This window comes from Anthonomus grandis, chromosome 22 (genome assembly GCF_022605725.1).
Source record: "Anthonomus grandis grandis chromosome 22, icAntGran1.3, whole genome shotgun sequence".
Classification (NCBI taxonomy): Eukaryota; Metazoa; Arthropoda; class Insecta; order Coleoptera; family Curculionidae; genus Anthonomus; species Anthonomus grandis.
In genome coordinates, this window is record NC_065567.1 from 23,876,717 (window position 1) to 23,890,605 (window position 13,889).

Genomic DNA, 13,889 nt, shown 5'->3' on the forward strand with positions numbered 1-13,889 from the left:
TGTTTCAGTTGACAAAATTTTAAATATTATTAAAAATAAATTAGAGAATAATTATAATTTAGCAGAACGCACAACACCAAATGTTGTTATAATACAATTTTAGAACTTTTAATATATTGTGTAAAATCTACTTATTTCCAATAAAATATTCACTATAACGAAATAGACCTTGATAATTTTTTACATTACATTAACTTTAACCAGTCTGCTATAAAATTTACCCTCGAAAAGGAGGCTGATGGTCAACTTCCTTTTCTTGATATTTTAATTAAAAAAGATTTACAAAATTTTGAAACTAGAATTTACTGTAAACCAACTAATAAATATCTTAATTATAATTCGAATCATCCAGTAATGGTTAAAAGACGAGTCGTCAGACGATCGTGCAAACATTATTTGTACAATCTTAATACAAACCAATTATCCAAAGGAATTTTTGGGAAACTGCTTTAAAGAGTTTGATAACCGTGTATAAAATTAAATCAACCACTTTTTACCACAAATCTTATTTCACCATTTATTCCAGGTTTTTCTGATAAATTTAAAAGAATTGCTAAAAAATTTAACATAAGAATGTATATGAGCGATAAAAAGTCGTATTTTTCTCGGGATTCAGAGGTTATAGAGCGACCTTTATCGGATTTGTGTACTCCGTGTATTCGTCTTTTAATAAAACCTTTTTTGACAAAACCCTCATGTTGGGCGCCAAAATTTATTGCTTGAAACGTAATTTGAAAGAACTCGTCCATTATCTCAAAGAGACCTAAGTAAGCAGAGAAAAAATAAAAACCCTAGGTCTAGGTCTCAAAATATTTTTTATGTCCCTAAGGTTACATGGTTTCGCTTAAAATAAAGCATCATCAGACCTACAATAAACAGAAAAGCACACGTAATTAGAATAAAACCCAACACTTTGATTTTGTTTTAGTGTAGGGTTTTATTGTAATTACGTGTGTTTTTCTGTTTATTGTAGGTCTGATGATGCTTTATTTTAAGCGAAACATGTAACCTTCGGGACATAAAAAATATTTTAAGACCAAGACTTAGGGTTTTTATTTTTTAATAAACGTAATTTGCCTAAATTGCAGAAAATTAATTCAAATTAGATTTATTAAGTTAAATATCAAAGTTTATACAGAGTCGACGGAAATTAAATTTATTATAAGAATAAATTTACTCCAGACATAATCGATAAAAAGTTAAAGATCTTACTCAATATTTAGAGTTAATAGAGCAAACACTAGCTGTATAATAAGTATTCGTCTTATTTTGAAATACTGTTTGACAGAATTTTTTTTTAAATCCACATGTTGGGCGCCAAAATTTATTTGATCATCAAAACGTAACCTTCCAACAATTCATAAAATGAACTCAATTTAATGTCGAATTAATTCAGTTTTAATCCATTTAGTTAAATAGCGCAAATTTTATATAGTTTTGACTGAAACTTGATTTATTTTAAAATTAGATTTATTCGAGATATAAATCAGAAGCAATAGAGCAAACACTATTGGCGTAAAGGGTATATTCGTCTTATATTATAACGCTTTTTTGAAAATTTTGAATTTTTAAAACCCACATGTTGGGCGCCAAAATTTATTTGATCATCGAAACGAAACTTGCTTACGTTTCATAAAATTTATATAATTATGCAAAAGAATTTTGGGAAAATTGCTTTAAAGAGTTTGGTAATCCATCTTATTTTACTATTTATTCAAGGTTTTTCTAATAAAAGAATTGCTAAAAAATTTAACATAAGAACTATTTCTAAAACACATTTAACAAAAACTAAACCTTTTAATGAAAATGTAGTATATAAAATTCCTTGTACTTGTGGTAAATTTTACATAGGTGAAACCTGTAGACTATTACCAAAAAGAATTATTCAACATAAATCACAATGATTTTCAAAAATCCAAAATTACACAACATGCATTTGACAATAACCATAGAATAAACTGGGCTGCTTCCTCAATTTTAGCAAAGGAACCATTTTCAAAATTACGTAAATTAAAGGAAAGTGCATTTATAATGTTAAATGAAGATAAATGCATTGCTACTTCTTCAATTGATTTTAGTGAATGCCTTTGTTAAAGAGAGAGGTAGAAGAGAGTATTCTTAAATTGATAATTTAAAATATGTTTTATTCACATATTTTCTATAATAAATTACATTAGGATCACGCTTCTTTATTTAAAAAAAAAACCTTACATTAAAAGACATTTTGAAAAACCTGAAAGAAAAAAAAGATGTTTATATTTTTAATTTTATTTTATTTTATTTACCTTGAAACTTTGGATCATATTAAGTATTTTTATTTAATAAATATGTTTTTCGTTATTTGCAAAGTAGGATACTGAAAAGAAGAAACGAGCTCAGAGGTCGATAGATACTAGAGTTTGTATAAAAAATTCTAATTATACCTCAAGTAAATTATTGTATTGGACTTAGATTAAATTACATAATATAACCAAAGATATCGTGTGATACATGAATAAGTCTATTTTCTTTTTCTGTTCGGTGCGTATGAGATAGTGTTTTCTAAATTGATTTTTACTATGACAGTGACGTAATACCCAACAAAATAAATAACTCATAAAAGAGATTTCTGGCCAAATTTCATCAAAACAAATCATATTATGCATATTATCCATAAATAATCAAAACGCAAATGCTATTTGTCTCCTTGGATTTTATAAATAAACCAGAACGTATCCGTGTTATAGCATTTCGCATTTCCGATTTCATATTCGAAAGGTCTGTCGATTTTTTAATAACGTTTTAATTTGCTCGCTGATATGGGTTTTCATTTCCAAGCGGATATATTGGCAATTTTGGGAATTACCAGAGGACCTATATTACTGCGTTCCTTTCAATATACATCGATATTGCATTTCGTTATAGTGATTAAAAGTGCGCAATCGAAGTAATTATCTTTCCCTTTTTCGGTTATGACTTTCGGGTTAATTCAACTTTTTTAACTTTTAATTAGTTGCATTTTCAAACGGGACGGGTGCGCTGTTAAATATGATAGGGCAAATAGCGTTTTATTAGTGCTTAAATGTTTGATGGATTTTGCAAATTTTTTAGGTATTTTTTACCTATCGAAATAAAAGAGCACGGAAAAGGGAGAAAAATAGTAAAAGTTCCCTAAACCGAACTGAAGCAATGAAAGACGATCTTCCTTCGTAGCGGCAAACAAACCGAAGCGGTAGTGCCAAAACACGTTGTTTTTCCACTAGTCCAGCAAATTTTCTGGAATCCTGCCGGGATATATATCGTTCGCGTTTTCGCTTTCCCGGAAGGGGTGGATAATTTTTACTGACTGTTTGGCAAGAAAAATAGCCGAACCTAAAGAAATATTACCTTACCTTGCCGACGAAGTTTTATTTTTTTTTAAATCCACCTAGGTTATCTTTCTTTTTCGTTTTTTTTTGGAATCCAAGACATTTTTTATATGTACTTTTTTAGCCGCCCCATTCAAGATTATAACTCCAAGGTGGTTCTACTAGTTAAAAAAAATCGAACAAGGCATTTTTAAGTTATCCAAAAGATATCTCTTGTAAACTGGACACTTCATATATTCTTACACCAATCGATAGCAAATATTTTTCTAGCCTCTTGTCTAGAGTCGTGAAGATGTTCTACTCTGTAGTTTATTCGTTGTTTAATTATTTTTTGTTAAGACAATCAAATGATCTAAATCCTCTTGATTTTTACTATTTAAACCCGTTCATAGCTGTGGAAGTAAATAAAATGAGAGTCACCTCAAGGATAACCAAGAATCGAAAGTAAAAAATCGTATTTTATATTTGATTAAATTATTTCCAAGTAAATTGCACTTCTGGTTACCGCTGTCAGTTTCCAAAAAAAAATTGATGAGTCAATTGTGACACTTTGACCGGTTTCCGATATGTGAGCGATAAAAAGTCGTATTTGTCTCGGGATTCAGAGGTTATAGAGCAATCACTATCGGACTTCTGTAATGCGTGTATTCGTCTTTTAATAAAACCGTTGATTGAAAAGGGAAAAGATGCGCAAATACTGTATAAAATTTCGTGACCGCGGCAGCCAGCCGTTCTTTGCTTTATCTAGCAATTTAGAAGCTAAAAGGTGGTGCCTCCATACGTAGGAATGATGAAACTCGCTTGGCAGCCTTGGTATTAAAAATTACGAGACATAATATCGCAGAGAAATGGGAGTTTTCGCATTGTGCTATTTCTGTTTAAGGACATATTCGCATATTCCATAGTATAAATTTGGGAGAAAATATTGAAAGGTTTAGTTCCATATTTTGTTTTTTTTTTCTAATTTTTAAGTATAAAATCTAATAAGTAATATAAGTAATATAATTTTGCTTATTTTTAAAATTACAGTATATTATAGAGTTTGCCTACATTTCGGCAGAACCAGAGGCTGTTATTTTTTATACAAGGTGCAAAAATATACATATGGTAAAGTGTTTTAAGCTTTTGGGCCTACAGCTTATAAATTAAAAAAAAATACCTTGAAAAAAAATTAACCTTAAAAACATATACAGGGTGTTCCGTTGATCATGTTACAAACTTCTATGGCAGATAGAAAACGTCAAAAGAAAAATAAAAGTTCATATAAACATAAGTCCAAAAAAGCTTCCTCAGGGAGCTAGAGCTCTTTGAAAATAACCTTTAAAAACTAGTTTTTTTTTAATAGCTCCGGAAATACTTTAACTACCGCAACCAATTTTGGGAGGTAAATTATTGTTAGTACGTTTATTCTTTTGAACCTACTAAATAAAAAAAATATTTACCAGGGGCTTCAGAATCAGGGGAGTATTTGGTAAATTTAGGCCCATTTCTTTAAGACTTTAATTTCTGCGCGTTTGGGTATTAGATTATGAGGTTCCTATGCTTTAAAAAAGGTACAAAAATACATAAAAAAGGTGCTCTTAGTAAAAGTCGGTAAATGGTAAATATCACCGTTTTTGTGAAAATTGACGAAAAGCAAGTTATGAGATACAAAAATGAATTATCTATTATTATTAATAAACAATTTAAAAAAAAATCTGGCGTAAATATAAAATAAATGCTTAAAAAAAGTTAAGGTAGCCACTTTATTAAATTGGTACTCAAATTAATTAACTGTCACTTTAATTACCTTGAGGCATAAAATGTTTAAATGATTTTAAGTGTAATAAAAAACCAACAAATTAACAATTTTAAAAACGTAAACAAATTTTATTAAAAATATTAATTGCTCAAAATGCCGGCCGCCACGATCGATACATTTATTGTATCTACGCACCATATTAAGGTTGACGTGGTTAAGAATATCAGGCGTGGTTTGGATTACTTCAGCAGCTGCGGAAATTCTGGCCACCAGGTCTTCTTCTGACTCGACTGGAGTTTCATATACGAGAATTTTCATATGCCCCCAAAGAAAAAAATCTAAGGGTGTCAAATCTGGTGAGCGCGCTGGCCAGGTGACAGGGCCTCCGCGGCCAATCCAGCGCCTTCCAAAATTTTCATTTATAAACTTGCGGACAATAAGTGGAAAATGAGCTGGCGCTCCATCGTGTTGTAGCCATAAGTTCTGTCGTATATTTAGGGGCAGATCATCTAATAGTTCTGGCAGTACATTTCTTAAAAAAATTAAATAAATATTTCCCGTTAAACGAGGAGGCAACATAATTGGACCAATTAAGCGTTCTCCAACAATGCCGGCCCACAAATGACCGAAAACTTATGTTGATAGCTGCTAAAATGAATACCATGGGTTCATCATCCACCAAGAGTTTTCCTCACTTCACACTTGATTATTCTTAGAATTAAAAATGCCTTCTTTTGTAAATAAAGCCTCGTCAGTAAAAAGGACATAATTTGAAAATTGAGGTTCTTCTGTACACCGGTCAAGAAACCACTGGCAAAAATTCACGCGGGGCATAAAATCATTGGGTCTTAATGATTCCACCTTTTGCAGGTGGTAGGGCCGAAGAAGCTGTTCATTAACAACGTTCCATATCCTAACATGATTTACATGCATCGCATCAGCAACTGCTCGAGTACTTACTGATGGGTTAGCTTCAAATCGCTGAAGCACTTCTTCCTCAAAATCCGGGATTCGGATGTTCTTTTGCGCGCCATTATCTTGGCGTTTTATTTTAACAGAGCCAGTCTCCCTGAGCCGTTGATTGACCCTTTCAAAAAGTGTGTGAGCTGGGATTCGCCTTTCGGGAAACCACTCTTCATATAATCCAGAAGCAGCTCTACCATTACATCGAACTTCCCCATAAATTAAAAGCATATCGGCGTATTCAGCAAAAGTGTAATCCATTACTTAACCGTAATAAAAAGGGAATTAATATCATGTAAAAAATACTGACAGTGACAAATTTAAAAAATACTGACAGTGGCAATGAATTAGCATTATTATTATTATTAAAATAATTAATTCAAGATACAGCATCTTAGTTTGGTTTTAGTCAATTTCCACAAAAACGGTGATATTTACCGACTTTTACTAAGAGCACCTTTTTTTATGTAAAAAGTATAGAAACATCATAATCTAATGTCCAAACGGGCAGAAATTAAAGTCTTAAAGAAATGGGCCCAAATTTACCAAATCCTCCCCTGATTCTGACGCCCCTGGTAAATATTTTTTTTATTTAGTAGGTTCAAAAGAATAAACGTACTAACAATAATTTACCTCCCAAAATTGGTTGCGGTAGCTAAAGTAGTTCCAGAGCTATTAAAAAAAAACTAGTTTTTAAAGGTTATTTTCAAAGAGCTCTAGCTCCCTGAGGAAGCTTTTCCGGACCCATGTTTATATGAACTTTTGTTTTTCTTTTGACGTCTTCTATCTGCCCTAGAAGTTTGTAACATGATCAACGGAACACCCTGTATATGTTACTCACCTTTAGATTGACTTTAATGTTTTATAGGGTAAGTTTTTAGCTGAAAACTTTTAAATGTATTTTTTTCAAATCTAAAAATGTCTATTGTAGATTTGATGAGGGTCAAGAATATGAAGACCAAAACGTTATTAAAATTGTATGTTTAACAATTACCAATACCCAAGAAAATAATTGATTTTAAAAATACATAAGCAGCATAAATAACCCAAAAACAATCCAACCCTATATATCCAACCAAAGAAAATAGTAAAATTGGATTATTTTTGGGTTAATATTCTGGTTTGATAAATAGCATCATATTTCTTAAATTGCCCGGGCATTGGGCATTATGAATAATCGCCATGTAATTACATTGTTCATAACATACGAGCCCCGTCCCACTTCAGTTGGCCCAATTGAAAATTCTTAATAATTTCTTTTTAAACCCCCCCAAAAAAAAGACAAATTTTATAGTGTTATATAGTTTTAAACAATTAATAAGCTTTACTTACTCTATAAACACAACAAAATGGGAAAGTAAACTCATTTATATTGAACATATATTTATTTTTTAAAACAGTCGCAATTCTTTGAGGCATGGTGTTTATTAAGTTCTGATACTACCCCTGATTAAAACTATCCCAAATTTCTTGCTAGTGGATTTCAGACCTAATGAATAGAACCCTTGTATATGCCTAAAGAGTTAAAATAAAATAAAAAATAGAAACAAGAAATTTATTTCTACTATTTAAAATATGATTCAAAAATTTATCAATCAACCAAAATCTAATTTTAGAGATAACACATAATGTTTATATGAGATACTTTTTGGTATTGTAATATTGTGGAATAAAGATTCGATAAAAGAATAATAAATTCATTTTTTACTAAGCGGGCCAACTGAAATGAGACGGGGCTCGTATATACTTTTAGCAGAAAATTTTACATAACGAAATAATCATAAATAAATGGTCGTAAAAGTATTTACATATAAAGATTATTTAAACAATATTTATCAATATTTTTTATTTTATTTGTTTAAACATTGACTGAAGAGGCAAGATTTAATTTTGTCATTGATTAGATACGATACGTATTTTGCTATGCGGCTTCTTAGAAGTTTGTTTTTCTCTCGTTTGCTGGTATTTTTCAGTTTCCCATTTAAAAAAACTAAAAGAATTTTCAAAAAACTAAGAGAATTGTTTTTTCTCTTCCTAGTATTAGTACATCCCCGATAAGCACAGTTAATTTTGCTTGAATTTGACATAATTCAAAACAATAATAATACAAAATAATACGCCAAACATGCAAAAACTCCCTTAGACGATGCTGGCGAGCTCCGCTGAACAATAATGAGACACAAACGGCAAAAAGATTTCCGCGCGCGTTTGAGCGTGGCGCCATCTACCCGCCGCGCGCTTTTTGGGTCACGTTTTTGCCCGTAAATATGCGTATCTTCTCGCCTCTTCAATCAACGATAAAACCTTATTGGCCTTAAAAAAACCCTCATGTTGGGCGCCAAAATTTATTCGATCCTCAAAACGTAACTGGCCTACATTTCATAAAATGAATTCAATTTAGATTTATTAAGCTAAATAGATCAAAGTTTCGACCGAAAATTAGTTTCTCTCTCTTCTCGATATAAATTTAAATATTTTACTCGACTTTCAGAGGTAATAGAGCGAACAAACACTATTTATGAAATGAGAGTGTTTTCGTTTTATATTAAAGAACCTTTTGACTTAACATTAAATTTTTAAAATCCACATGTTGAACGCCAAAATAGATTTGATCATCAAGCATCAATTCTTAACATTCCACAAATTTAATTTAATTTAATGCCGAATTAATTGAATTTAGATCCATCAAATTAAATAAGTTAAAGTTTATATAGTTTCGACCGAAGCTTGATTTATTTTAAGATTAAATTAATTTGAGATTTAATCCAGAGATAATAGAACTGACACGCTTTTAAAGAAAATTTTTTTTTTTTTTTTAAGTTTTGGAATCCTGTTATATATGTTTTATTAAATAGTGGTCTTTATGCGCAATGTATTATTGAATTTTTCATACTTTTTAATGATGTGCACATTAATCAATTTTTTTTCTTACAAACATCCTCAAGAAATATCAAATTTTTCTGTGTTTTTTCTATATTCTGTAATCATTACTTCTAGTTTGAATAAATGTATTCGTCTATATATTTAAATTATAGTGGCTTTTGGACTTAACTTTGATTTTTTAAATGCACATGTTGGTGCAAAAATTTATTTGATAATCGAAACGTAACATTTTGTCAAATTAATTCAATTTAGATCCATTAAGTTTCTAGAGTTTCGATTATAATTTGATTTATTTTAAGATTAAATTCATTCGAGATATAATCAAGTGAACAATAGAGCGAACTCTGTTTGTATAATGATTTTATTAATCTTATATTAAAACGCTTTTTGACTAAACGTGAAATGTTTAAATTCCACTTGTTGGGCGCCAAAATTCTTCCAAAATCATCAAAAGGTAACTTTCCAACATTTCATAAAATTAACACAGTTTAATGTTAAATTAATTCAATTTAGCTCCATTAAGTTAAATAGGTCAAGTAGGTTTGTGCATTTTGACTTAAATTAATTAATTTTGAAATTAAATTCATTCGAGATTTAAATGAGAGGTAATAGAGCGAACACTACTGGTCTAATGAGTGTATTCATCTTATATTTTAACGCATTTTAATTTAGCTTCAAATTTTTTAAATCCACATGTTGGGCGCCAAAATTTATTCGACCATCGAAATGTAAGTTTCCAATTTGCAAGACTAATTGATTTTAGAATCATTTATTTAAATATTTGAGAATTTTTAAATATTTTTTCAACTGCTTTTAAAAAATTCTTCCAATGATTTATCCCAGGCAGTTAATGTAAATACGAATTTTTCACAAGCAGCTGAAGTTGATTTTTAATCCTTATTTCAGGAAATTGATGTCATTATTCATTTTTTTGGAAGAAAATTTAAATTATTTTATATTTTTTATTCCAAGTAGTTGATGGATTTTAAATAATACTTCTACTGCATGGAAGAATCCTTTTAGTCTTTTATTTCAGGCATTTAGTATCATTACTTATTATTTATAGGCAATTGAAATAAATTTTTATTAATTATTTCAGACAATTATTAATGTCAGTTAATATTTATTTATTTCTAAAAAATTAAAATCATTGCTCATTTTTTATTCTAGGCAGTGTTAGACGAATTTCAAATAATTCTTCGAATGCCTGGATCAGTCTTTTATTTCAGGCATTTAATATCATTACTTATTATTTATAGGCAATTTAAATTAATTTTTATTTATTATTCGAGAGAATTGAACAGTCATTATTTATTTATTTCTAAGAATTTGAAATCATTGTTCATTTTTTATTCTAGGCAGTTGACAAATTTGAAATAATACTTCTACTGCATGGAAGAATCCTTTCAGTCTTTTATTTCAGGCATTTAATAAAATTACTTATTATTTATAGGCAATTGATGTCAGTCATTATTCATTTATTAAATTAATTGTTAATACCTCTACTGTATGAAGAATTCCTTCAGTCTTTTATTTCAGGCATTTAATATAATTACTTATTATTTATAGGCAATTGAAATCATTGCTCATTTTTTATTTTAGACAGTTGACGAATTTCAAATAATTCTTCAACTGCCTGGAAGAATTCTTTTAATCTCATATCTCAAGTAGTTAATATCATTACTTATTTTTATAGGCAAATGACTTTAATTTTTATTTATTATTTCAGGCAATTCATGTCATTATAAATTTTTGCCAAGAAAATTAAAATAATTTCTTATTTCAGGTAGTTGACGGTTTTTAAATAAGAATTTAACTACATGGAAGAATATTTTCAATGTCTAATCTCAGGCAGTCAATATCATTACTTATTTTTTATAGGTAGCTTAAATTAATGTTTATTCAGTATTCTAGGTAATTGATATTATCATTATTTTTTTCCCAGAAAATTGAAATATTTTTTTATTTTTTATTCCAGGCAGTTGACGATTTTTAATTAAATCTTCAACTGCCTGAAAGAATCCTTTCAATCTCATATTTCAAGTAGTTAGCCATTTAATATAATTTCTTATTATTTATAGGCAGTTGAAATTAATTGTTATTCATTATTCGAGGAAATTGATGTCAGCCATTATTCATTTTTTCTAAAAAATTGGAAATAAAGAAAACAATTTTTATTCTAGGCAGTTGACGAATTTCAAATAATTCTTCAACTGCCTGGAAGAATTTTTTCAATCTCTTATCTCAAGTAGTTAATATCATTACTTATTTTTATAGGCAACTGACATTAATTTTTATTTATTATTTCAGGCAATTCATGTCATTATTAATTTTTTGCCAAGACAATTAAAATAATGTCTAATCCCAGGCAGTCAATATCATTACTTATTTTTTATAGGTAGCTGAAACAAATTTTTATTCAGTATTCTTAATTAATTGATGTTATTAATTTTTATTTATATTTTATTTTATTCCAGGCAGTTGACGAATTTTGATTAAGTCTTCAACTGCCTGGAAGAATCCTTTTAATCTCATATCTCAAGTAGCTAATATCATTACTTATTTTTTATAGGTAGCTTAAATTAATTTTTATTCGTTATTCCAGGCAATTCATGTCATTAGTCTTTTTTTTTCAAGAAATTAAAATCGGTTTTGATTTCTTATTATTCTCGGCAGTTGACGATTTTTAAATAAGTCTTCAACTGCCTGGAAGAATGTTTTCAATCTCTTATTCCAGGCAGTTAACATTATTTGTGTGAGTGTGTTTAAACTTAATATAATCTTGACCGAAACTTATTTTATATTAAAATTAATTTAATTCAAATGATAAACGATAAAAATCTGACGACTTTTGTCGACATTTAGGGGTTAATGAGCGAATGCTATTTGTCTAATAAATGCATTTATTAAAACCTTTTTTGACTTAACACAGGTTGGGCGCCAAATTTTACTGAGATCAATTTCATACATTAAAAAAGACTCGGATAGAAAAGATATAAAGTTAGATTTGTCATTTTTACATTAAAAATTCTTATTGAATCGGTTCAATTTCAGTCTACCACGCAGCATAAAATGGTGAAGGTGATCAGATCAGCTGAGTAGCATATATTGACTGCTCACCTTTCGGAGACTGGCATAGTTTTCGAAGTCAGCTGATAGTATTCCTGATTTTTTGGAGTTCCCAGTAAGTCATCGAAATCAATGGCACTTTCAATATCAAAGTCGTCAGTCAATAAAGCCGACAAGTCATAGCCGAGATCTATTCCCGATTCGGCCATGTTTAACATACGGCCTTATTTATTTATTTATTTAAAATGATCGTGTCATGTTAATTAAAAATCGCGCGCCGATGTTGCGATAAAGTAGATAGATAACCCGCGTCAGCTCGCTAAGCCCACTGAACAGCACGAAAGCAACTGTCTCAACTGATCTTACTTTACTGATCTTTTTGCCAACAACAATGTCATGGCTAAACGAATGCTACTATACGCTTGGTTTCGGTATTGAGACAACAAGTAGTTTAGTGGGAACATCATCGTGTGATTTTCGTATCAGCCGCCATGTGGGTTAAAGTAACTTAAACGCGCGCATTTCCGAAAATACCGGCCGCGTGCGCTTTCGCGATTTTTTCGTACAGTCATTTTTATTATTTATAATTATATTTATATTAACGCTATTATAATTTTATTTCTAGCCTTATCAAGATGATATTTCCCCATTTAGAAACATAGGAATATTTATTGTTATAAGCTAATGACCATAATTAATTTGACATAAACTTATCCTCGATTGCCATTTGTCATTGCCTAAACTTTGCCGCCAACCGACTGTACTCCTAAACATTTTTAACGTTTTATTTTATATCATCAATCAAAAGGTGACACGTAAAGTCATAAAGTTTAAAGTTTACTTATCCCTGGAACATAACTCATACGGTAAGGCTCTAAGAGAATAACAGACCGCTTGTACATATGATTCATTTTTAGAACAGAAGTTTTAACAAAAAGAAACTAATGTCTAAGCACCATTTTATTTTCTACCCCAAGTGTTCGTTATAATAAATGTTTTATTTATCTGGGGTTTAAAACGGATACGTGTCGGAACACGTATAGAAGAGAGATAAGCGGTATTGCTATCTCAACTCGTAATATGTGATTTACGTTAAAGTAATAATTTAATTCGCAAATACATGCAGGAATTGGTGATCGTGAACCGTAGTTTTGGTGTGAGATTTTTTTATCGATTATTAAGAGTATTTTTGTTTTATGTTAGCATTATAATGCTAATTGTGTAATGTTTTGATGCCACGGACAATTGTTTATAATCCTGTTTAAAGGACTTGAACCTCGTAATTTTATTATATATAGTTTTTGAGGTTTCATGCAAATTACCCCTTTTTTTTCAAATGAAGGGGTACGTTCTTTGAGTGTATTCGTTTTTTATTTAAAGGCCGTTTGACTTTGAAACATCGAATTTTTCAAATCCACATGTTGGGCGACAACATTTATTTATTCATCGAAACGTAACTTCCCAGCATTTCATAAAATTAACTTAATTGAATGACAACTTAATTCAATTTAGATCCATTTGGATAAATAAGTCAAAGTTTATACATTTTCAGTGAAACTTGAATTATTTTTAAATTTAATTTATTCGAGATATAATTGAGGGGTAATAGAAGGAACACCATTTGCGTAATGAGTGTTTTCGTCTTATAATAAAACGCTGTTTAACTTAACATCGAATTTTTAAAACCCACGTGTTGGGCGCCAAAATTTCTTTGATTATTCCCAATATATTACAAAATTAATTCAATTGAGATCCATTTTATTAAGTTGTTCAAAGTTTATAGAGATTTGAGTAAAAAATGATTTATTTTAAAATTAAATTTATTTAAAATTTAATCGAGAATTAATAGAACAAACATTATTGTTGTTATGAGGGCATTTGTCTAA

General features: G+C 29.6%; 2 protein-coding genes across 4 annotated transcripts in view; one reads left to right on the forward strand and one right to left on the reverse strand.

Moving 5' to 3' along the window:
- The window catches only part of LOC126748965 (transcription factor EC), a 96,245-nt gene extending 83,795 nt beyond the window's left edge, over positions 1-12,450 (reverse strand). Inside the window, exon 1 of one of the 2 annotated variants that reach the window (XM_050458522.1) lies at positions 12,055-12,450. In XM_050458522.1, the coding sequence (XP_050314479.1) occupies positions 12,055-12,221 (167 nt within the window). In that variant the 5' untranslated portion in view covers positions 12,222-12,450. The remainder of the gene's footprint in view (positions 1-12,054) is intronic. The other variant, XM_050458523.1, reaches the window with a different exon arrangement.
- LOC126748967 (procathepsin L) overlaps positions 1-13,889 on the forward strand; it is a 79,663-nt gene that overhangs the window by 53,241 nt on the left and 12,533 nt on the right. The gene's annotated exons all lie outside the window — the stretch shown is intronic.